Raw genomic sequence first — 25,000 nt, 5'->3', positions numbered from 1 at the left:
TATTATTATTATTATTATTATTATTATTATTTACCATCATGTCATGGTTATTTACCTTTACTTAAATGCTTCATGTCTTTCTTCGTTTTCTACAGTGTTATGTAGTTTTTCTTGTTTTATTCGACGTTAACAAGAAAGCCTCTATGCGATTATGTTCAGGATATGGTCGATATTGCTTTCACGTTGTGATGTACGGTAGGTGAATAGCTGATAAGGGAGTTTAAGAAACGAGGACGGTAACGGTAACGAGAACGGCATTTAAAAATACAACTCCTCGTTTTTGTAACTCTTTCTCTTAACTTGGAAACTGCTGGCGAACTCTCCAGGAACTAAATTAGTATGAACGACATCAAAGTAAGGAAAAATAAAGAAGATTTTGTGTCATACGCTCCCGTTCTCGAGAAAACCTAAAATTTGGTCATTTCACGTTGTTGTTTTGCAAACGACGGCAAAGAAATGTACCAAAATGTAATGCGCACGTGCAAAGCGATTGTTTTTGCTCATTAAGCCCATTGTTTTGTGGCTTTCTTGTTATCGTTGCCGTCCTCGTTTCTTAAACTCCCCATTATCAATGGAGTACGATGCTTTGTGTTTTAATTTGATATCACATAAGTCCAATCTTAGAAGTGGGTACATTTACCCTAGTAGCATATCTTTTAAGAGTTAAAAGTCTTAACTTAGATAGCTGTATAACTTTATATCAGGATATCGATTAAATAGAAAAGCGTCAACAAGTAGGTTTTATTTATTTTCCGTTACGCTCAAGGTTAAGAACCATACAAGGGTCTTGAAGATTTGGTTGTAAGAGTGAAAGGGTTCCGTTGAGTTCAATGATAAACTAACTGCGTTTTCTTTCCAGCCAGCGCCCAGGCAGCTTTCACTTTGTCCACATTGATATCTATCTTGATGCTGTTGCATTTCATGAGGTGTCATCGGTGAGTAGAAACAACTAAATTAAAACTATGATTTCTAGATACCTGTATGTGGTGAGAAGTATGGCTTTGGCTTTACTTCATTTGCCTCTGTTGACCATGATAAGTGGACGTCGTTGTAGTTGTTGATGTTGTTGCTGTTGTTTTGCTGTTGTGAACCCGAAATATGCATTATTTCAATTTATTCTATGAAAAACACCTAACTAGAAAAAATTAAAATTCTGCTTTATCAGTCTAATCGAAAGTACTAAGACGGCGTGTCCACACCGTCAGGTAAGTCAGGGCCCGTTCTCGAACGCACGACTTTCTTCTCTTCTTGAAATATTTCAGCGCCGCGGTCTTACGGGACTTAGTTTTGATCTGAGGAAGGGTGCACCCCATACAATCCCCCCCCCCCTCACCAACCACCCCCCCCCCCCGGCCCCTCCCCTTCCACCACTGCTCTTCACAACGCTGAAGGTTTCGTGCTGTTTACTATGAAGTTCATCAAAAAAAGAAGGTCCTTACACAGGGAGCCTTCTCAGTTTTCCTGTGTAACCAAGTTAGCTTATGGTTTACAAACTCGATATATTTTTCCAAACACTATTGCATAGGCTCTTCGATTTGCGTTATTTCGTCGTTATCTTTTAAGGCCATAGGAGCCTTTATCGGGAAGGAAAGAAAGAAACTTCCTGTTGTTTTACCAGACCCCGATCTTGCTGATTGATTTCTCCACGCTCAGCTTAGGACATAATAGCGCTTAAATCCTTGACAGCGGATTGAATCATTCTGTATTGCATTGACCCATTTGCCCTATAAAAAGCATTCACTATAACTGGTTAAGATATCACCTTTTGAGACGTAGTTGGAGTTGGGGAAAGAAAAGAAACACAGCTTTGGGTGTCAGCTTTCCATCGCCGATCATCCACTGCACTCTTTATTGCAGCTTGACTTGATTATCATCCGAAGCCTGAGTGTGATTTCTTGGCTTCCTGCATTGTTATTTATTTATTTATTTTATTTTCTTCCGCTTTTTCATTCCTGATTCGTTTACTTTACTGACGTATGTTTGCTTATTTCCATGTACGCTTGCTAACTAAGATTAATTTAAATGAAGATGTCCTTTTGTTAAGTTAGAGCGTAAACACTTTTCAACCCCATGGGCTTACTTTTCCACACCTCCACATTCCTTAGCTTTTTTTCTAATTCCTGTTATCTGTGTTTAATTTATGTAATGTGTGGAAATAAAGAAACTTGACCTTGGCAAGGCTTACAACAACGATTCTCGGACTACAAACGTCACGATTTTTACAAGCTGTTTCGAAGGAACGGGAAAACATGAGGGAACGAAAATCACGTGTGATTTTACAAAGTACTACTAGCTCTCTAGGATAGGGTCACAAGTCTAGTCTCACGGATCAATGCGGGCCGTAAGAGGAGTGTATAAACACTGACTGATAACATATGGCAGTTCTAGAGACAATAGACAATAAGTTTAGAAATGTGTTCCCTCCCAGGTGAAACTTCCGTTTCTCGTATTTTGTTTTTCTTTTTGGTTTCAGAGATCATGTACTTCAGCTGTGCCGAGGTCAAAGAAAGTTCTTTGAAGGTGTTTTTGCTTCACCACCAACACTAGTGGTAGGTATCTATGTTTTTAGAGGTTTGTTTCTCAAGTGAAGTATTAAGAAGAGTCACAGTAGTAATCAGTGTAGAACGAAAAGTTTACGGAATGTTTTAAAAATCAAATTAGCCAAACATTTTGTTGCATAGCATCTTGTCATGTTACACAATCTACGCAATTTTTAAATCTAGCAAAATCTACGTGTGAACCGTTTAGGTGTATGTTCGATTTCAACTATAAGGTATAAAGTACGGTGCAATGCTCTACCAGCTAAGCTATGAAGCCAGAGGGAAGCTGGTCATCATGTGAATTCAGTGGCATTACTGATACCTGTAGACGTGTAGTGGGAAATATATGAAATGCATGTCCGTTAATATAATAAAGTCATAACAAGCACGATCAGACTTCCAGTCAGTATTAATAAATACAACTTGTTCGATGAATTAATAAAGTTTAAAATTAAAATCCTGTCCAAATTTCCAAGTATCAGACTTAAGGCAGTGACGATGTATTGACGAGCAATAATTAAAATTTGACATCCGAAACGAATGGTAAAGACAAAGCTTATTTAATAGTTTAATATATTATACAAGGTACTAGTGAGCGGCACACAACAACGGAATCTTGTTTACTCAAGGGTTATATCATACTTTGACCGGTTTCGTCTGATAACTACAGACTTGAACAGGGATGTTGAGCAAGATTACATGGGAAAGTTATTTACACATAACTTTTACAATACCAATCGCGTTCCCGAAAGGGTGTGAACAACAAAATATCCACAAGAAATACGTCCAGGATGTGACCAAAATCCTGCATAGAATGTGTAATGTTTAATTTTGGGCTCGCGGTGACTTAATGTTAAATCCGTGACCCTCAAAAGCCGAAAGGTAAATATTCATAAGACTGGAAATAACGTCAAGCTGCTTATCCACTTTGGTACATATTTTACTTGCATTTAAACGACAGAGATATTTCCATGATCATTTCCAGTAGCTCAACCTTGCTCTATTAGATATGGCCTCGCCATCAGCTACTACAGCAAATGTGATCAAATAGAGATATACGTAGAAAATGCCCAGTTTACAAATACACTCTGTATTTTTTATAAGAGCGTCTAATTTTGGAGCTGAGGCTGAACGTTCTTATATTTTTTGGCGATCAGTTGAGGCTGAAAACGTTCTTAAGATGTTCTTAAATTACATGGTATACCGGGCACTACATGTATTTCAGTAAATTAATGCGGACGTGACCAGGAAACATATCAAAGTGCATTGCCTGCTAAGATATGATATCAAGAGCTGCTGATTATGACAAACCGAGATGTGTGTCACCATTCTTAATGTTATACAAAACATGCCCTAAGTATTTTGGTTAATTTACATCTGTTACCCTGATTTTATATACAGATTAGCAAAGTAAAAACGTTCTTAATCGACTCTCAGCCTGAGGAATGTTCTTTTAAAATACGTTCTTAAAATTTTGGTTAATCTCAGCCTCAACGTTCTTATAAAAAAGGTTCTTATAAAAAAAAAAAAAACAGAGTGTAAGCTGTTGTAAATTTATTCTTATCAGTAAATAAATTTACTTATGTGTAGATTCTTGCTTGTACCAGACTTGAAGGTTTGCTCTCCCTGACAATAATAATTTTTTTACATTGTTGTATTACAGGGAAAGAGCTTGAGATTTTCAGGATTCCAGATAGCTTATGCATTGGCTGGTAAAAATAATTTTTAATTAAGAAAACCCCGTACGTGCTAAAGGCCAGACGTAACTTATCGATGATCAATGACATCAATGAATAATCAATTGATTAGTCATTGATTATTGGCGATGATCGATGACTAATCGATGAATAAAAATTTTGTGCTCTATCGATTACTCATTGATGTCATTGATTATTCATTGATGCTATTGATTACTCATCGATTGCCTATTGATTACCCATCGATTACTCATTGATTACACATATATTATTATCGCTGCACTGACATCTGATCTATAACAATTTTCCGGCATTTTTCTCTACTACAACTGTCTTCCCTGTTATAAATCTTTACGTGAATGGTATGGTTAGCGACCATAACAATAGGAAAAGAGCCGAATTGTTCATTTATGATTAACGGGGAAAGTAACTGAATTCATAGGAATCCAAGACTCGCCTCTTGTCAAAGGTCATCTATGAGAAAAAAGAAACGGCATGCATCATATTGATTTGTCTTGATGGATGGTAAAATTACCGCAAGGAATGAATGTTCAGAAGGTCGAGCTGTCTGTCTAGCTCACTCTGATGGCTAAGATTTTCAGAGGAAAATAGACGTGTAAATTTTAGACAATTTTCCTGCCGGGGTAAAAGTTTCCCGTCTAAGGCCTTTGCTTCGATCTTTTTAAGTATGAAATTGTTTTTGTTGCGATTGTTTTTGTTATTTTCGATTTGGTTTGTGTAGCCACCAGATTAAATCGATGAATAATCAATGCAATCGATGACTGAAAATTTTGTGGCCTATCGATTATCCGTTGATTACTCATTGATCATCGGCAAAAATCAATGACTAATCGGCTGATTACCCATCGACTACACATTGCTTATTCATTGATTTCATTGATGTCATTGATGTCATCGATTAGTTACGTCTGATAAAGGTAACCATTAATTTGTTACTAATGTCTGTCCCTTGGCTGGACTTAAACTGCTCATTTCGGGGGCACCCAGCTGGCGAGAATTGTAATGCATAATACTAAGAAATCATGGGCTTTTTTCCTGTGTTCCTTCTTTGCCGGACGGAGTTCTCTTTTAAGGCATTTTTGTCAAAGTAACCATTTTTTCATCTTTACGGATTCCTTTAAGAAACACTGATTTAACTTGAAGAAAGTTCACGGGAACTGAATCTTATTCTTCAACCACTGTTGCATTTCCGGAAATACAAGTTGCCCTTATCTTGCACTTTAAACATGCTCTGACAGTGGAATTTGGTTCTCCCGAAACCAGAGAAATCTCATTTGTTGTGTTATGAAAGTTTGAAGGGTCATTTTGCCAAAATTCCAGTTTTTCATGACATTTAAGTTTTAATTTCAGAGGCGATTAAAACTTCCTGAACAGCTATCCCGCCAAGCAACTGAAGCGTTTAGTGTCCCTGTCAGTCAGTTTTCGTGCCTGAAATGTCTCACTGTAATTTTATCCCTCATTTCGGATTAAAAGACTAGACAAACTAGAGGTAACATTATCCCCAACACTCTTTATATTATGCCCATGAATGACTAATTCTGCATTCTCAATTTACAGGGTTTTTGATCTTGGGAATTTTTCTTTCGGGCTTGTTTTCTGCTTTGGGATTAATTTTCAAGTATTCATTCATCTATGAGCGAGCGAAACGCTGGGCAATTGCACTTCTGTAAGTAATATTGTGTTTTTTTTAAGCCTTGACGTAAACGGTTGTATTTCACTGACTTCTAACTCTTTATTTCCTATTTTACAAATTTGCAAGAGGAGAAAGATTAATTTGTGTCCTTTTTCCTAGTCCCTCGGCCGGCATGGCATTTTTCTTGTGGTTGTTTCAAAAGTTCCTTGCACACCTTGTCTTCCGCGACAGAGAATTTCCAAACATTACCATCACTGTCGATAACAGGTACATTGTAATAACATGCCTCTATTGGCTAAATCAAAACGGCCATAACAAAATTTGTTTGTTTTCATTATTTATCGGTGTAGTTACAGTTATATGTGTTTTTTACCATTTCATTGCTGATTTATGTTACTTTATTTTGCAGGCGGTTCTTCTCCATCATGTCGTACTTCTTTTTCTTCTACAACATTCTTCTTGGACTCTTTTCATGCCTTGTACGTATTTTGATAGGAATGGTGCTGGGAGTTGTATTTTTGTGTCGTATTGACCGAACGTGCCTCATGCGGGGATTTCAGACTTTCGACAAAGGTATGTTAAAAGATCCTTTCAATTTTGTTAATTCTTCGTTGTCTGTTTTTTGTTGTTGTTTTTCTTCTTCTTCTTCTTCTTCTTCTTCTTCTTCTTCTTCTTCTTCTTCTTCTTCTTCTTCTTATCACTGATCGATAGCAGCTTCTTACATCTTCTTCTCAATTTTCTTCTCATGACTCTTTTCTTTTCCACATCTCCGTCTCGCAGTTTTTCTTTCTCGTATAGAACCCTTTTTGTTCATTTGTTTCCCACCTTAGCCTAATCGACTCACTTTTAATGACTAAAACTTCAGTTTCTCGCCTCTCCTTCTCAGTTTCTTCCTTCTCCACGTTGGATTTGCCGTGTAACTTAGTTTCGTCAAATTGCTTGTGACATAGGCCCATGGGTATGCTAAAGCATCTACATGTACCATAATTACCATCTGGGATCTACCAATTCCAATCATCTTCTAACCTTCTGTCCCTTATACTGTAGCCTTTGTTGCCTACCTTGGTTTTATCAACGTACTCGTGGCCCACAGCCATCCCGTGATGCTCGTGTTCTGTCAATTGCTGATAAACAGACACAAAGATCGCCAACTAGAAGAATCTAAACCAAATGACCAAGTCGTTCAAGTCCAACAGCAGTCCTCAAAAGATGCTGATAACTCTGTTGGTATGTGCTCAGTTAAATTCTTGTTCTTCATCATTTCATTTTCACTGCCTCGGGCAAATTGATGTGGCAAAAAGTAGGTCGATAGATTATTTTCTTCTAATAATTGAAGAATAGTAATCATAATCTCACAATCCATTAAAAACAAAACAAACAAACCAGGATTGTACATGTTCGCGGAGGTGTGACCTCCGTCACTTATAATGCGGGTGGGGTTGGGTGAGGGGGGGGGGGGGGGGGGAAGGCTCTGCCCGCGCCGTCTTCAGCAAACGCCATGAAGCTTCACGGTTTTTTGAAAACATTATCTGTAACCAATGTGCTGTGGTGGGTTAAGTGATTACTGAAACTAATGTTGTCATGGCAACCACTTTCTGACGACCGAAATATATCGGGTCAGCCACGTTTCCATGCCTCAAACTGCCCTTGGACATTCACTTAAAATCACATGAAGTGAAGCTTAGGTTAGCGTAAACAACACTCCGGTTAGCCTAGATAGCCTCCGGTTAGCTTAATTTAGCCTAGATAGCTTGCGGTTAGGATATCTAGCCAAAAAATTGCAGAATCTGGCAGTGAGTCGTCGGTAGTCTACTAAGGTTCCCGCTAGGTAATCCGACTACCCGGGTTCGACTTTCCTTTAGGTCACTTCTTTTTCTAACTTTAAAAAAAAATAGCTGTGTGATTTATAATCCGTGCATGAATTTACAAGGAAGAAAGGGCAGTTTGAGATACGTGTATGGAAACAAGTCTTTTCTGACGATCAGTTTTTCAAAAAATCGAAAGTTTATGTTTTAATGAAGACCAATAGCTTTTCTTGAAGTAACTTTAAATTATCTTTTTTAGCTCATTTTAGTGTTCATCCATTGGATTTGATTACGTTTTAGTCAATTTTGGTGCTCTTCTGATGTTCTGGGGTAATCGAAAGAGGCGTATCCAAGACAGCCGCTGTTTGGCAATCCAGTGACGTAATTACCCTGTCATATGACTTCATCACTTTCTTTTGTTGACCATTATGATTATCTTTGGACATACCTATTTATACTCCACCAAGTTTCATTGCTATAGCTTTCGCGGAGTTATGGCCACATAAAAAAAGAAAAGAAAAGAGAAAGCCCGGTCGTAGATAGGGTAAAATACCATGATTGCGCTCCTATTTGACACCTAATTCAGCGTTCTCTCTCCTGTTTAGTTTATGCTCGTCAGCCCCGTCTCCCGCGCCTGTCTCAAAAGGCAGTCAACCGCTGGCATGTTGCTGGGATGCTGCTTCGTTACCCATCTCTTATCCAATATCGTAAGCAGACTGGGGTGACACCATCTGTGGACCTTGGAAGCATCAACACTGACTTAAGTGCTCTTGTTTAGAAGACAAGGGAGAGTTAAGGGGATTGGCTGACACCCGAAACTTAAATTATACAGGAACCCTTGAAGTGCTACTGTGACGAAAATCGACAGATGATTAGGCCTTGAGCTTTCAGTTAGAACAAATAAAAAATAAAGAGTAACCGTACAAAGCAGTTTCCTTAAATAGAACTTCCCGAAGGTGCATAAAATTCGTCTGCCATTACTCGGGCAGCTACAACTTGTGCCGACTTATTTCGTGCGGCGGTTTTTCCTCTCGTGGCGCAATCTCGTACCCAGAGTCCTCAGGCTCTTTGGCCAGTGATTGGTCTCTTGGCGACATGAATGATGACTCTGGGTAAGCGATCATCTTATCAAACCAAAGCTGTTAACCCAACTTACCGTTGCAATTTTAACTTAAATTTGGCATGGGTAATACTTTTCACCTATATAGTTTCTAATGCAAAGAAAAGGAAATTATTTGATCACAGTAGCACTTTAAGTAAAGTAGTGAAGGATGAACACAACAATATAATTGATGTCTGGAGATTTGGCATAATATTTGCCCAGAATGATTTATATCACTTGTAATTAAATTTTTGATAGAGTTAATAGCCTTCTAAAACAAGCGCTCCAAAGACACTTTGAAGATATCCCTCAAAGCGTTTGGCTTCAACCCAGACACGTAGGAACAGACCAAAATGAGCCATAAGATATGCGAGGCCAACAGGACTGTAGAGGCAAAGCGAAGAAGACTGCCCATTTAATATTATTTTTTAATTTTTTTCCACCCCACACTTTGCAAAAAGAAAATACAAGTGGAAGAAGTAAAGATTAGAGAGAAAGTGAGGAGGAAGCCTTAGAGGAAACCATTCTCGGAGTTTATAGAATAAGGCTTCCTTATTGCAGTGCTGTTAAATGAAAGGCTAAGAGACTGTGAGACGGTTGCTACAACTACAGTAGAAACAGTCACAGGCGATACTGAAACAATAGATATTTGAAAAAAGAAAAAAAAAAAGAAAAAAATTGAAACGTTAAAAGTTGAAATAACAGATTCAGTAGTTGCTATATATATATATATATATATATATTATAAAGGCTAGATTTAAAGGAGGAAAGAGATAACGAGTTAGCCAATCTCCGGCCAGGAAAGCTCGAGTCAGCCCAAATGTCGCCGTTATCTCTTGTCCCAATTGTCACCGAACTTTCTGTCGAACAGACAACCCAAAGATGACCTGAGAGTGGTCTTCGTCAACTCGATGGGCGAACGAGCCCTGTTGAAAAAAAAAAAATAGAATTAATAAAGTAACAAGTGTATAATAAGCATTTTCTGAACATTTTAGTGACGTTTAAGTAGACCTAGTGTTTTAGTGGGAAAAAAGTATGTTAATGGCGCATGATGCTGAAGCATTTTAGTGCAGAAATCCGAAAAGCATAATACACAAAAGCCTAGCTAAATGTAGTTTTAACACTTTAATTAACTCACGGTCCTTGCAACACAAACAGTGATTGCAAAATCGACTCCTTTGTGTTAAAGAATTCTAGTAATCGCGCTTTAACTCCTAAGGTCCTTTCTATTATGAACCTTGTTTGAACCGGTGGTGATGCAAGAAAGGACCAGTAGTGGTCATGGTTTAATTGTATTCAGCCTTTCATTAGAACTGTTTGTAATCTTTTTTATAATAGTTTTAGAGTTCTAATAGGGAGCAATTAGCGTCGTATCGAACTAAAAGGACCTTTTAGCCTCTTTACGGCTTTTTCTTTCCTTAACCTAGGCAATTTAGTTTTTTTTTGACAAAAGTAAAGGTTGGATTAAAGAAAGTAAACAAGTTGGAGTTGTTTTGTTTTAATTCAGTTGTTTTGTTCAATCAGAATTCTTGGCACATACTTAATAATTATACCTAATAGATAATAGTGTGCGTAGGATAAGAGATGATAGATAGCCAATTGCAATGAGACGTGATATCCAATAAGCGAAAACATCAAAAACAGCCGATAAATATTGCTTGATCTTGATGATTTCATTTTCCCGCCAAGAAAGACCAGGAGACGAACTAATGAACACTATAAATCGGGCATGGTAAAATGGCTTAGTCGCTAAGAAAATCCGGGCTCCGGAAAAGTTGCACAGTCCAATGATTCAGTTTTTACAGTTAACAATTATTTACCGAAGTGGAGGTGAATAGTGGTGGATATTTACCGAGCCACGAAGCGGCGAGGTAAATATCCACCACTTTCACCGATACTGAGGTGAATAATTGTTTTAGTGTATACCACACAAGCTGAATAACTAGCGGGCAAAAAAAATCCTTTATTTTTGACAATAAAGCAACAAATGGTGGGAAATCAGTAAAATCTCGCGCTCCGCGCGGTAACCGATTTCTTATTGAAGAAAGTTCCGTCTCGCTTTCTTGCGAACAATTAAAAACTTTTCGAGGCACTTATTTAGTTGCTAAGGTGTCATTTCTTCAATTGTTGTGCGAAATTTGTCTTGATTTTGAAACAATGCTGCAAAACATCAGATGTTTTTTTGTTTATATTGTTATTATAGCCCTCGGCAGTTTTCGTAAACAAGGCATTGTAGTTTCATTTTTCGCCTTAGAATACGAGGTTATAAAGATTAAATAAGTTACCATTTAATGATGTCAATCTAAACTCTGTTGCTTTTTTTGTATATTTTGTAACAGCTGCCTCGTTTATCTAAATAAATTCCTCTTTAGTGACCGTGACGAAACGGGAAGCCATCTTGTTTCTTTTTGGATGCTCGGAGGTGAATAGTACTTGGCTAATCACCTCCGAGCTAGCCAATCAGCGCACGCGAAAGGCACTATTCACTTGTGTGGTATATACTAATTATAGTTATTTCCACAGCGCCTGCTAGAAATATCAAGCCCCTTAATAACAACTTCACTGTAACTGCATTAAACATTCGGAAAACATTTTAAAGAATAGCAGTTTTAAAACGGATGGTTGGGCGTAATCACAAATTCCTACCATATCGGCTAACGAATAAATACTTCTTGACTGAAGAAGGGTTACATGTATGCAATACGCACATGTATGTGTACAGGTCTTTTTAAACATCACTGACACTTCTCGATATTTGTTACAATATCAATCCTAGTTATGTCTAACGAATGAAGGTTACATAGATTCACTACATGAATACAACCTCTCTCGTCCAAAGAAAAGAAATAGCTAAACACACAATAAAAACAAAACAAAACAAACCCAATCATCAATACACCTTAACCATGAATTAGTACCACACCTGAGTTCACCTCACCTATAAATTCACCCCTGTAATATTATAAATTTTGCACGTCCCATTAATAATCCCCACCTAAGAAGTACTCCGGTCATGAATTCACCCCGTTAATAGGAAATTTTCACTATGGTGTCATTTGACTACAACTACCAGAATCCTTCACTAGTTTAGTTGTAGTCAAATGATGCCGTCATGAAATTTGCCTATTCAACACAACTATTAAACCACCCCACTCATTAAATCTACCCAGTGAATCCATTCCTTCGTAATCCCATGAATTTCGTGTAACCTGCGAATTACCGGCCCAAAACTCCACTCCGTGAATAAATCTTATGAATCGTAAGTAACCTTCTAAGAATGAATCCTATGATCTCAATCATCAAGAATTCGCAATACAGAAAGTATTTCAGTTCTTAAGGGAGGGGGGGGGGGGGTGACCGCTCTCGAATTCTCGACTTGTTCTTTGTCAGACGAAGAGTAAACCCGGAGTATCCGACGAAAAACCTCTCGGAGTTAGGACGGGATCCAACAACTGAACTGACAACACGTATATTAAACGTCTGGGAATCAAACCCGAGCTACATTGCTTGGAGGCGAGTGCTCTCACCACTGTGCCTTCCCTGCTTCTCTTGGTGCCTCGACCCGGGGAATCTTCGGTTTTTGGTCTAAAAAGTACGGGGGTGGGGGTTCCCAGGACCCCTGCCCTAGATCCTCCACTGCCAACACGTACTTTTAGTATCCACAGAGTCAGCGAAAATGAGACAAACATTTAACTTACAAAATCAGATTTCACGATCATCTGGCCCGCTCATGGATCAGTTGTTCCGTCAGGTAGGTTCCTTACAGACTCAAGAGGTAACAGGGACTATAGGAGTGAGACTGATTTAACAATGAAAAGTCCCGCTCGCACTTAAACTTTGTATACTCTATCCATGCAGCCAGTTTATAAAGGGCAAAACTAAAACCAAACTATCATGACATATATCGAGGCCGTCACGGGCTAGGCCAAAATCACGCATGACGCAACTTCACGTTCACGCATTATTTGCTTTACGTTCGATCCGATTGCACGTGATAAGCCTTTCTTCAAGGTGACGAAGATGAGAATAAATTATCCTTCCCAGTCTTTCCAATTCCATTCCAAATATAATATATTCAGCGTAGCGCATCAGCGGTCGACACGGTCGTCACGCAACGCTCTTGTTCTCCGTTGCGTGACGGTTCGAATAAGAGCTGTGTGGAAGAGTAAACATCAGACAGGTGCTAACTTGTTTATGAGTGAAATAATAATACATTATACAAGTAGAAACGTGCAATGATAACTTCAGCCATGGGCAATAGGAAACATGGGTTTCGACTAAATAAAGACTTCATTTATTTCAAAAAAAGTTAATGAAGTAGTTTAATAGGGGCTATTCTACAACAAATAAATGGGGAGAAACGACCAGAAAAGACTAAAGACTACTTTATTCAGTGTTAGTAATTCAACTATATTTGAGATAAATGCAATATTTATCTAGTCGAAACCCATGTTTCCTATTGCCCATGATGCCTCAGCAATCAAATTTTCATGGTACTAGCATTACTTGAAACACCGGACGAATTCAAGAGAAATTTCGCGCTGTTTTACATGATATGAAGAATCCGCTGACAACGGTTTTGGAAAGGTTTCAAAGATGGCGCGAAATCTACCAAAGTAATGTTGGAGTTCAGTAATTAAAATGGTTCGTTCAGTGTTAATTGTCCATTTTCAACTTTGTTTTCTTTATTGCTAACTAGAATAAGTTATTTTGTTACAGGATATCAGGTCTTTCTTTAGCCCGAAAGGAAAAACAGCAAAACCAGGCGCCTCGAAGGTCGAAGATAAACGCGGGAAACCTGCATCTAAACAGGCCCGTGGGAAGAGCAAGGTAAGCTTACGTTATATTGTTAGTTTGATTCGTAAAATAAACGATGCTTACTCATTTTGTAAAACGTAGGCATTTCCAAATTCTATGGAGAAGAATTGAAAGTTAAATTAAAATTAATTATCGTCCATGGTAATGCTTGCTTGAACATTTAAAAATAAGCTTAACTCGAAGATCGCATTAGCTTACACGCGTACACGTAAACTTATATCGAGCTCATATGATCTTAATGTATGCTTACTTTAGCAGAGTTAGCTACAACTCTGTATCATTTTTGCAGAAACTACACACTATAGGATTACCTTTTGACGGTTTAAGAGATTGGGGAGAGAGGATGAGGAAGGAAGGTGTAGTATGGGGGGAGGGGGGGGGGGGCTGGGAGTTACACGCATGGTCTGTTTTACCATTGCCCACAAAGCTTTGTTGCATGCTTGCAATATCACAGTTGGTTTGCACATGAAAATACGTGTAAAAGCATAGAATCTTAATTTTCATTTCAAACATTATTTTGAAAGTCATGTACAAAGTACAAACGTAGCTTACTCTTGATGAGAGGAAAAGACAGCCATTTTTGTCCATGTTTTCATGCCAAAAATATATGCTACTTTAGGGGTCATGAGTATATCTACCCTTACATCTACCAGGAAAGTTCATGCCCTCTGTGCAAGGCTTAAGTGTCCGAGCAACGGACCCAAGCCAAACAGGCCATGTGTGGAGAAACAACCCCTAGGTAGGCATTGAGTTAACAAACGTAGCTTACTCTTGATGAGAGGAAAAGACAGCCATTTTTGTCCATGTTTTCATGCCAAAAATATATGCTACTTTAGGGGTCATGAGTATATCTACCCTTACATCTACCAGGAAAGTTCATGCCCTCTGTGCAAGGCTTAAGTGTCCGAGCAACGGACCCAAGCCAAACAGGCCATGTGTGGAGAAACAACCCCTAGGTAGGCATTGGGTTAACAACCCCCCCCCCCCCCTCCCCCCACCCGTGCTACATGCACTGGATGGATGGAGTCCATACCCAGTGGATCATGACAACATAAGAACTGAGAGAAATTGAGACTAGTTTCTTGCAGCAGGTGTCAATAATTAGTCCTTAAGAGTAAGGGTTACATGACTGTCCTTACCAAAAGACAATGTTGTAATTAGTGTAAAGTTTTTTTTTCCTGCAGTTTTTCTTCTAGCTGTAGCATAGATAAAAATTTTAGGATTAATTCTGAAACAGAGTACAAATAAATTTATATGTTGCTCTGAAATATTATACATGTAAGCGTTTTAAGCACTGGGTGTTTAACCCTCTCCTCCCTCTGCACGGATCCCCTCACAGATGGTCACTGGAACACCCATAAAATAATTATTTTCTTACTGTCATCCATTTCTCATTAGAAATAATTATTTTGTTAATGTTGGTCATGTTTCGCTGATATTTATGCAGGCTGTATCAAGCAGCGAAGATGATGAGGTTTCAAAAAAGCAAAATCACAAAGGAATGCAGAAGAAAAAGATTAGAAAGTGTATTGATTCAGGTAAAGTTTCTTTCACAGGAAATAAATTGAATCAAATTGCAGTTGTTTTTCACTCATTGATATCTGTCCTGTTTTGGCTCAACAGATTCTGATGAAGATCCACTTCCACCCAAAATAAGGTACTACTGATCAGCTGAATTCTTGTCTCTGACTTTCTCTTGGCCAATTTAAATGCTTTGATTTTTGTTTTTTTACCATCACAGCACATACCTTGCCTTGTTGGGTCCAATCTGATCATTCTAGTGAAACTTACACTGAGTACATGAAATATTTCTTGGCAAATTTACAAATAATTATAATAATTTATTATAATTGTATTATTATTATTATTATTATTATTATTATTATTATTATTATTATTATTAATATTATTATTATTATTATTATTATTATTATTATTATTATTATTTTCTTGGTAGCCTTCCATTTGATGTTGGTTTTTATTCCCTTTTTTTTTTAAGATTTTTAACTTTGTATATATGATTGATTTTTTTAATAAGAATAGCATAGTAACTTTATCAGAAAAAAAAAATCGGCTTGAAAGTTGTCTCTTTTTTCATCGAAATGAATTGTAAATAGTTTTTTAATAGTTCTTTTTTTTATTTTAAAAAAATTATTATATTATTATTATTATTATTATTATTATTATTATTATTATTATTATTGTTATTATTATAGCCATTGACTGATTATTCTGGACAATCCAATTATTTTGAATGACTGATTATGAAATTTTATCCAATAATGCTAGTCAAGCTATTCATTACAAAATCATGTCCACTGGGTACCCATTATGCTTTGCCCAACACAGAGCGTAGTCCGCTACCCAGTCTCTTCTGTCTCCCAGCATGAATCCTCAAGAATTATGTTCATTTCTTTGTTTAAACTTGTAAGAAGAACAAGTTCTCCAAAAAAGTGCGAGCAGTTTTATAACTTTGAAAGCAACATACATGTACCTGCACATGTATTACAAGGCAACTCTGGCTCAACATTTAGTTTGAGAAAATTCTTATAGAAACACTTCTGTTCATAAACTTCCATTCTTTTGCTATCCAGTTTTAGTGTTACATTTTAATAAATAGATGTGTTCCACTTATTCTCATTTTATAACAATACCTGTATGCAAAAGATTGCTGTCATTGACAGCCAAAACACACTTCATGAATTTGCATCTTTAATTGGGCGACGTGTTTCAATGGGTGCAATTTTATAATGCTTGTTAATTTAGAAATCACCAAGGCATATAGATAGCTGTACATGTTAGTGAGTAATCTTGTTGATTAAATTACTGTAATGTACATGTACATGACTGCTCTATTATTAATACATGTAGCTACTACTGACAGTAAAGGGAGTGGTATTTTACATTATCCCAAAATCAGGTGTTGAAGCAGTAGTTAAACTTCTCCTTGTGATCTTGTTTGGTTGATCTTTGACAACAAGTAACTTTTTAACAGAAAGGCCACATCTGCAGCCAAAGAGGTTAATACAAAGCCCAAGAAAAGCAAAAGATCCAGTAACTTTGATGACTCAGGTAAATTTATGACCTGTAAAGTATTATTTTGGTACTTTGTTTTCTTTAACTGTTTTTGTTTCACATTCTTTCACTTCCTGGTTTTCCGTAATTCAGCAGAATGTCCTTGGTTTAACTTTTTAATAATTTTTATATGTGTTTTGTACTTGGGTCTCCATGTTTCATTTTGGAGTTACTTGTAGTTGCTCTTACAATAATATTATTGAGTTGCAAGATCAAAGCGTAGAACATTATTACACCACACACAGGACTTAAACTTACATAATTGTAGAACATTAACAACATTACACCTCAGGTAATGGTAACTAGACATTACTAGGACTGCTTTATGATACTTTCTTTCATGCATGCTAACCTCAAGCAGACTGTGTATGTTGGTCTCATCATGTGTGTACATGTACTTTACTTGACATTGAAATGGGTCTTTTGCATCATTTTACAGATGAGGAGGAAGTTGTTCCTCAGAAACTGAAGAAAGCAGTCAAACAATCGGAAAGTAAAACAGCCAAAGAAGTTGTTCATGTCAAAGAGAGGTAAAGTTTAACATGAAATGTGGGTGAAACTGAGGTTTGTTAGATTTCAGAATGTTGCATGAAGAGGATCAGGTTTTGTACTGCAAATTCCCTTAGCCTGGCAAAGGCTAAGATTTTCACTAATGAGGGATGGAGACTTCTGAGTGACAATATTGGCTGACTGCGTGTACATGTAGGTGCACTTTATCTCGGGAAAAAAAATTCAGACTATACAATCATCATATCTAATAATATTACATTGATGGGCTCACTTGAAAACTGTGCTACTGTAAGTGGAAATATAGCTGTGGATTCCAAACTGTAATTTAGCTCTACAAGCGGATTCAAGACCATCACATGTAGTTCTATAATGCCTGTTTGTGATTTTGTAGCTTAAATCTGAACTAATTTAGTCTATGGCTTTTTCTGGTTAATTACATTAATTTATTAATGGAGGCAACAAAAAAGGCAAAAGATAATGTTTGAAAGTTCAGCCTCTGAACATGACACTTCATGTCTACAGTTTACATGATAATCCAACTGCATAGTGTATCATTCTTTTTGCCAACTAGAATGTACTTGTCATCATTGTTTTTTATTTACTTGTAAGGGCCTCTAGTGATCACAGTTTTTTACGCAATTATGCAAATACTGATAGAGAAACCCTCTTAAATAAAAGTATGTAGTTTATCTACAGTATATATTTACTGGGAGCAACTTGGATGCCATGACCAAATTTCCCCATTGGCAAAAATTAATGATATTTAGTTGGAAATTTAAGAATAGTACCGCAAATTCCTTGGATCTGAATTCCAAGTAAACTGAGTTGCATTATAGCTGTGTATGAAGCTGTTTATTTATTATTTTTTTATTTATTCTCTTCAGTCCAGTAAAACCCAAGGAAACTCAATTAAAAGCCACATCTGCATCGGGTTTCTTTGGGTCATCTCCAGTTGAGAGAGCATCCAGAAAAGTGTTTGCTACAAAAAGGAAGCAGGTTGTTGTGAAACTTAATGTTTTTTATTGTTAAATATCACAGTACCCTGATCTTATCAAATATTCAAAAGGAGTGTAAGGAATAGCTCTGGAGAAACCGTAAAGCACCCATGATGGTTTTAAAAATGAGAGAAGAAGAAAAAGGAAGAAAGGAAACATACAACTGTTTTCCTCCATTTCTCTAAAGATTCACTCTTGGGTCTAAAGATTTTGTAGAGGGCTTAATGGTATACAAAAATAATGTCTGTGAACATGTCAGTATAGCCTGCCATTTTTACTGTGGTTGCCAGCCAAAATAGCCAGTTTTAAATAAGTACATGTACTACTGTAATGACAGCTTTCAGTAAACCACTGTGCAGCGATGCCCTCAATGCCAGGTCCGAGTCTCCCTCTTATCTTGACCAATCCAGCAGGGAACTTGAAGTACTGACTCAGAAGTTCCATCACGACAGTGACACACTCAGGGTATATACATCTACAAGGTCGTGGCAATTTGACCATCAGTTAAATTCATTAATAATATTACACATGGCAAAGTTGTTGTTGAGACATCAAAAGCAAAGGATAGATAATTAAAAGAATGAAGCAAATGAACGAATATATGTACAAGTAAAAATCTTTCTGTACTTGCAGCGGTCTGATGAGTCTGAAGAAAATACTGAATTAACAAAAAGTACAGAAGAGGAATCTGTGAATGGAGAGGGAAAAGGGAGGAAAGAAAATGGAAGAACAGAAGAACAGCCGTCCAAGAAAAGAAAAGGAGATTCAAGTCTTCACCATGATGCGAAAAAACCTTCTCCTGAGAAGAAAAAGGTAAACCAACGTGTACTATGAAGCATAACAAGCAGTGTCACTGTAAAATAAAAAAATTCAATTTTGGTACTAATTAAGTACATGTACATGTTTGTATACAATGTATAATTATTACACAAATTCCATATTCAGCTTCAAATGAGCTTTGACTTTAATAGGCCATTTCCAAGTTGCTTTGAATCTTATTATGAAAGCAAGGCTTTGTGCATAGTTATTATCAGTTGTGAAAATTAGTTTTCATTTATGTGAAAGCTTTGCACTTATACTTGCCTTTGTAATGAGGTTCAAATCAACTCTGAAATGGCCTACATGTATTAGAATGCCCTTAAATCGTGGAACATGTCTCACACAAGAGCTGTTGCCTAACGGCAGAAAGAAAAAAAAAATTAGCAGCCCAAAAGAAAAAGATCTTTTATTAGGAGCCTAGGCTGTGAAATGTTAATCAGTATGCAGATGCACGAATAAGAGAAAGATACATGTAAGCCTATGAGCGAGGGCTACTGGGTTATCAGTTTCCTTACTGTCATGTGCTACCCTCTTAAAATAAAGTCCATTGTATTTTATTGTATTGTATTGTATTGTATTGTATTGTATTGTATTGTATTGTATTGTAATGGTTTAGGCATGCATTCCACCTTTGAAAATACTTGGCTTGTAATAATGAGTACACATACAATACTGAGGATGGATTGATAATGATATTGGTTGTTTTCTAACCTTAATGTCCATAGGCTGAGGACAAACCTCCAAAGACCACACCCGCTAGCAAGCTTGCAGCCAAAGCAGCAGCAGCAGCAAAAACATCAGACATTGTCCCTGAAACTCCTGTAAGTAAAACCAAAAAAGAAAGCCCAAAGAAGACGGTCACTCCAATAAAAGAAGATAAGGCAGTCAAAAAGGAATCTCCAAACAAGAAAACCCCAAAACCATCCAAAGCGGATGAAGTGCCGGACGAAGTGCCACCATCTTTGGAAAAGAAGAAATCCAGTTATCGTAGTTTCATGGCAAGGGATGGTCCTCGGGCGTTGGGCTCAAAATCCATCCCTGAGGTGAGAGAAGAAATGATTTTTAGATTAATTACAATAGGGATCTATTTTGTGCCGTGAAAGCAGTTTCCATTGATGCTACCAGGTCTACATTGTTTGGAAAAATTGAAGAACAGCTCCCCCTTAAACCTGTTGGCTGACTGTTGGTAAATGTTTGGTTGACAAGTGGCCCACAGTTGGCCAATAGACGGCCAATATGACAACAAACTGCTGACAGTCGGCCAACAAAAGGCTGACTGTTGGTAAATGTTTGGTTGACAAGTGGCCCACAGTTGGCCAATAGACGGCCAATAAATGGCAACAAACTGCCGACAGTCGACCAACAAAAGGCTAACAAATGTCCAACAAATGGCTGACAGATGGCCAAAAAAAGCGTCAGCCGTTAGTTGGCTGACAGCCAGTAAACTGTTGATAATGTGTCAGTTACCTACAGGTCGGTGACTAAGCAAGTTGTTGGCAGGCTTCTGATATGTTGCCACTAACTAAAGACTATTGGCACACCCCATTTAAAATGTAGCTAGTTATAATAAGCAAATCAATCACTCAATTGAAGATTTCAAAGGAGATCATAAGGAAAAGCCTGTTCGGCCATGTTGTTAATATTTCATTGAACCCAGGCCCCCAAAATGAAACCAGCCACATGATAAGCAGTTATTTCATTTGTTTGCCTTGTTTGTGATTGCCTCTTTGTTTATATCTGTTTATACACTGTATACATGTACATGTATGTGTTTATCTGTTGAATATTAACTACATGTATTGCAAATTTGATGTCTCCTAAGACGGGAGCTGTTCTTCACTTTTACCCATCTTTCTTTGCCATGTACAGTTAAATCTCGGATGTTTTTGGTTTTTTTCCCGAAAAGGTACTCTTTCTTTCTTAAATTTATCAGTAACAGTCTATTACCTTAAAAAATTGAACGGTCTGTTACACCTGTACCTACTGTAACATGTACAGTTATATTTTTCTTCTACATGAATGAATTTAGGGAGAAGAGAACTGCTTAGAAGGCCTGACTTTTGTTATCACTGGAGTGTTAGAGAGTATTGAGAGAGATGACACCACTGATTTGATTCAGAGATATGGTGGAAAGGTCACAGGATCAGTGAGCAAAAAGACAAGTTATATTATAGTGGGTCGCGATGCTGGGGAAAGCAAATTGTCAAAGGTAAAGGTCTTTTGAAGATCATGGAAATTTAGAAAGCTAAAAAAATCACAAAAATCAACATTCATGGTATTTTATTTCTCATGGCAACATTTATAAGTCCCACTAATTGAGATTTAGCCAAAAATTTATAATAACAAATTTCTACTCATTTCTTTAAGAATTCAACTGAAAATAGTTTGCACTGTGTCAACACTCAGCTTTATAGTACTTACACTGTCCAGTCAACAATCCCTCATACACAATGTACCTCCCGTCCATAGAAACACAGTATCTGTGCTGGTAAGAGTCTGCTAGGCCAAAGTTTATACTAACATGTAGCTGGACTCAATGACCATGTTTATGGCACAAGCATCTTACAGAAACTAAGATAGTCTCAATATAAGCGGTTCCCAGAAAACAGTCAGAATAGCAAGATGAAGTTCTTAGTTTCTTTGCTGTGCTGCCTTGAAATCTTGTCAGAATTTCAACAGGTTTTCTTTCATTGATGCCAGCTAACCTGCAACTTTAACCAACTCATATTAAGATGGTGGGTCATGTGTTATTGATAACTGCTGTAACTGAAATTGTTTTGGTAGGCTAAGCAGCTGGGTACAACACTGTTGGATGAGGATGGTTTGTTTGAACTTGTCAAAACAAAACCTGGCAAAAAGATCACTTACGAGGCACCTAGTACAGAAAAGAAAGCCAGGAAAAAGCAAAAGTCTGATGCTGTAGAGACTGCAGAGAGCTTAAGTCAAGGAAAGGATGAGTCATCCCAGATGAGTGAACCATCAACTTCATCTCCTCTCACACAGACGCCTTCAGCCTCACCCACCATGAAAGGTTTGTCTCTCATTCTAGTATAATTCTAATTAAATAGTAATTTTCAGTAAAGGTGGCTTAACCCTGTTCATTTTTGTATAGTGCCAAACCGTTGCTTGGTAACAGATGAAACAGCTAGAGCTGTAATGGTGTCAGACAAAGTGATTGTTTACAAAACTGAAATTGCTCAAATTGAATGCAGTAAATTAAAAACAGTCTATATGGAAAATAAGCTAATGCAACCTTTATTGATGCCCTGACAGAAATCCTTCATGCACATGTACCGGGTAAATTGAATCCTACACACACAGTTATAGACTCTTTCTTGGGATCCTGTCTTCTTCTTCTCAGGATCTGAAATGGCAATAAGTAATTGCTGAAAATAGGAATTTAATCACAACTGGGAAAGTCCTATAAGATCTAAAATGACCCATATTCCATAATTTATGGTCCCATTTACATGTTAGAGCCAGCAGCTGAATACACCTGAAAGACCCTTGATGTTATGAGTGATCTTGATGGGGGGATGCACAATCTGCGAGCCAGCGAGGCATGCGAGGCATGCGAGTCAGACGTAAGAGGCACTCAGGTTAGCCTAAAAAACACTCCGGTTAGCCTAAATAGCACTCAGGTTAGCTTAAACAGCTCCCCGGTTAGCTTAACGGTTAGCAGTTTATGTTGGGGGTTGTTCATGCCTCGCATGCCTCGCATGTTTTGTTCATGCGTTACACGCCTCGTACGTCTGCCTCGCATGCCTCGCTGGCTCGCATATTGTATACACTCTCTTGATGGCAGCAGGGTTATTTTAGAAGTTCACAAAGCAGCAGAGTTGTTACGGGTGTGAACTGCAACATCAATACAACATGTGGCTAAAAATGTAACGACAACTCTGCATTTGTAACATCTAGTTTAATTGCCATTTCTTAGGAGAGCCGAGCTTGATGTGGGTCGACAAATATCGTCCTCGCACAGTTAAGCAGATCATTGGGCAACAGGGTGACAAGAGTAACATGAGAAAACTAATGAACTGGCTGAGAGACTGGGACAAGAACAGAAAGAAACCACCTTCTAAAGGTTAGTATTTTTAGTAAAACAAGAAGCTGTTTCCAGCTTATACTCGGGCCATATTTGACTGTGTGGTGCGTAAAGCCTGCAATCTTTTAACAGTGATAACCTCCAGCATCGCCAATTCCCCCAAATAGATAGCCTGCGAGCAAGCTCTCTTGGGGGTGGATCCTCTTTCCCTCTCCCGCCTCCCACCCCTAAGAGAACTTGCTCGCAGGCTACCAAATAGATAGATACAGAGATATAGTGAGGCAATAAGTAACCACCAGATAGAATTGCATTTCTTGCACTCAGAATGAAATATAGGGGAAAACGACATTTGTCATACGAATGCTTTTTATAATCCCCGGGCTTTAATCCTTACGTCTTCACCTTTCGTTTAGAGACAGAAACCATTTGTACGGTCCTAATATGTATGTGACGCCAGGTCAATGACGGATCGTAATTTTCGGTATGATCTAGACCCGGGGGAGGTACATGTACTCCTTTATGTGACCTTAACGGGGACGTGTGGCCCAATAGGGTATGGTTTTCAGGGTGTTTTGTCTTGAACGGGGTATCTATTTCATCACTTTCGGTCTTAAACAGGGTATCCCTACATGACCTAATGGCTTAAACAGATTGTGATTGCCAATGCATTAAAATACAGTAAGAAACTAGTGTATTCTTATTTCATTCTAGTCTTAAACAGGGTGTGATTTTGAGTTAAATGTCTTAGAAAGGGCCTGAAAATTTTGAATTCTGTCTTAAACAGGATAGGGAAATTGGAGAATTGTGTCGTAAACAGGGTCAGGGTGTGAACGCCCGGGCCGCACCTCCCTACCCAAGCATCTGTTTAGTACCCTTCCCCGGGATCTAGAGTAACGTTACGCATCACACGTACGTTTATATCCTTGAACGTTTTTCAATGTTTCGCTGTTTATACTTTTAAATGAAATTCAGGGGAAAGCATTTGTTATTCACCTTTCATTTGAAGACAGAAACCGTTTCTACGTTGATTGTTTTTCTATAGTAAACGTGAGACATCTTTATTTATCTTCATGTATCTTGGCCCGCGAGGTCATACACTGATTTAGTTGCCAAATTTTTGGTTAAACAAAACCAACCTCGAGGCACTCAGGTTAGCCTAAAGAGCACTCCAGTTAGCCTAAATAGCACTTAGGTTAGCTTAAATAGCTCCCCGGTTAGCTTAACGATTAGCAGTTTATGTTGGGGTTGTTCATGCCTCGCATGTTTTGTTTATGTCTCGCGAGCACATCTGGCTTGCATATTGTAAACACTCCTCACGGCCTGAAAACAAAGAACGCGACCGAATATTTCAAGAATTTGATAACACAACAGAAAACGTAACACGTATTAGCCAAGTACAAAAAACGAGACTGAGAACAATAACTCGTGGCCCAAAGTCTTATCTCTCGGCCCATCGCGACCCCAAAAAGGAAAAAGAATTTGATAATGCTACCGAAACCTTAACTCGGTCCGCCTTACGGCCCGAGTAAAGATGTAGGTTCTTCCAGGTTCTTTACATTTTCTAAATATTGCAACTGACACTAATGTATGCAGTAATAAAATTGCTTAGATAAATGCATGATGAAACGTGGTAAGGTTACTTTTGTATCTGTTAAGTTCATGTAAGTGTGAAAATGAAAATGATGATGATAATGATGATCATAGTGAAGACGATGATGTTGATGATGATGATGATGATGATGATAATGACAACTGTCAACTGCTTCATATTTTGATACATGAAGCACAGATTATGCAGAAAACATTGACACCTGGCCCCAGTTGTTCAAAGGCTGGATAAGCTTATCCAGTGGATAAGTCACTATCCGACAGTTTCAATCTGTGTAAAGATTTCAGTATTTCCTCTTGAACAAGGGAATATACACACTCTAACCACAGTT

General features: G+C 37.8%; 2 protein-coding genes across 3 annotated transcripts in view; both read left to right on the top strand.

Annotated features, from left to right (window-relative positions):
* The window catches only part of LOC146454199 (stimulated by retinoic acid gene 6 protein-like), a 34,351-nt gene extending 24,066 nt beyond the window's left edge, over positions 1 to 10,285 (top strand). For both annotated transcript variants that reach the window (XM_085095799.1, XM_085095800.1), the window contains exons 11-19: positions 96 to 195; positions 860 to 935; positions 2,474 to 2,549; positions 4,204 to 4,252; positions 5,816 to 5,924; positions 6,051 to 6,158; positions 6,301 to 6,464; positions 6,939 to 7,118; positions 8,302 to 10,285. In XM_085095799.1, coding sequence (XP_084951925.1) covers positions 96 to 195; positions 860 to 935; positions 2,474 to 2,549; positions 4,204 to 4,252; positions 5,816 to 5,924; positions 6,051 to 6,158; positions 6,301 to 6,464; positions 6,939 to 7,118; positions 8,302 to 8,474 — 1,035 coding nt within the window. In that variant the 3' untranslated portion in view covers positions 8,475 to 10,285. The remainder of the gene's footprint in view (positions 1 to 95; positions 196 to 859; positions 936 to 2,473; positions 2,550 to 4,203; positions 4,253 to 5,815; positions 5,925 to 6,050; positions 6,159 to 6,300; positions 6,465 to 6,938; positions 7,119 to 8,301) is intronic.
* A 3,042-nt stretch (positions 10,286 to 13,327) lies between these two features.
* LOC146454198 (replication factor C subunit 1-like) overlaps positions 13,328 to 25,000 on the top strand; it is a 25,982-nt gene continuing 14,309 nt past the window's right edge. The window contains exons 1-12 of the mRNA XM_085095734.1: positions 13,328 to 13,442; positions 13,518 to 13,628; positions 15,064 to 15,154; positions 15,240 to 15,273; positions 16,612 to 16,688; positions 17,131 to 17,221; positions 18,086 to 18,197; positions 18,830 to 19,009; positions 19,741 to 20,058; positions 21,045 to 21,224; positions 21,800 to 22,046; positions 22,953 to 23,099. Coding sequence (XP_084951860.1) covers positions 13,440 to 13,442; positions 13,518 to 13,628; positions 15,064 to 15,154; positions 15,240 to 15,273; positions 16,612 to 16,688; positions 17,131 to 17,221; positions 18,086 to 18,197; positions 18,830 to 19,009; positions 19,741 to 20,058; positions 21,045 to 21,224; positions 21,800 to 22,046; positions 22,953 to 23,099 — 1,591 coding nt within the window. The 5' untranslated portion in view covers positions 13,328 to 13,439. The remainder of the gene's footprint in view (positions 13,443 to 13,517; positions 13,629 to 15,063; positions 15,155 to 15,239; positions 15,274 to 16,611; positions 16,689 to 17,130; positions 17,222 to 18,085; positions 18,198 to 18,829; positions 19,010 to 19,740; positions 20,059 to 21,044; positions 21,225 to 21,799; positions 22,047 to 22,952; positions 23,100 to 25,000) is intronic.

Source organism: Pavona decussata, unplaced genomic scaffold, assembly GCF_977016875.1.
Source record: "Pavona decussata unplaced genomic scaffold, jaPavDecu1.1 SCAFFOLD_313, whole genome shotgun sequence".
Taxonomy (NCBI): Eukaryota; Metazoa; Cnidaria; class Anthozoa; order Scleractinia; family Agariciidae; genus Pavona; species Pavona decussata.
Note: the sequence above shows the minus strand (reverse complement) of the source record. Positions and strands in the feature narration are given on the sequence as shown.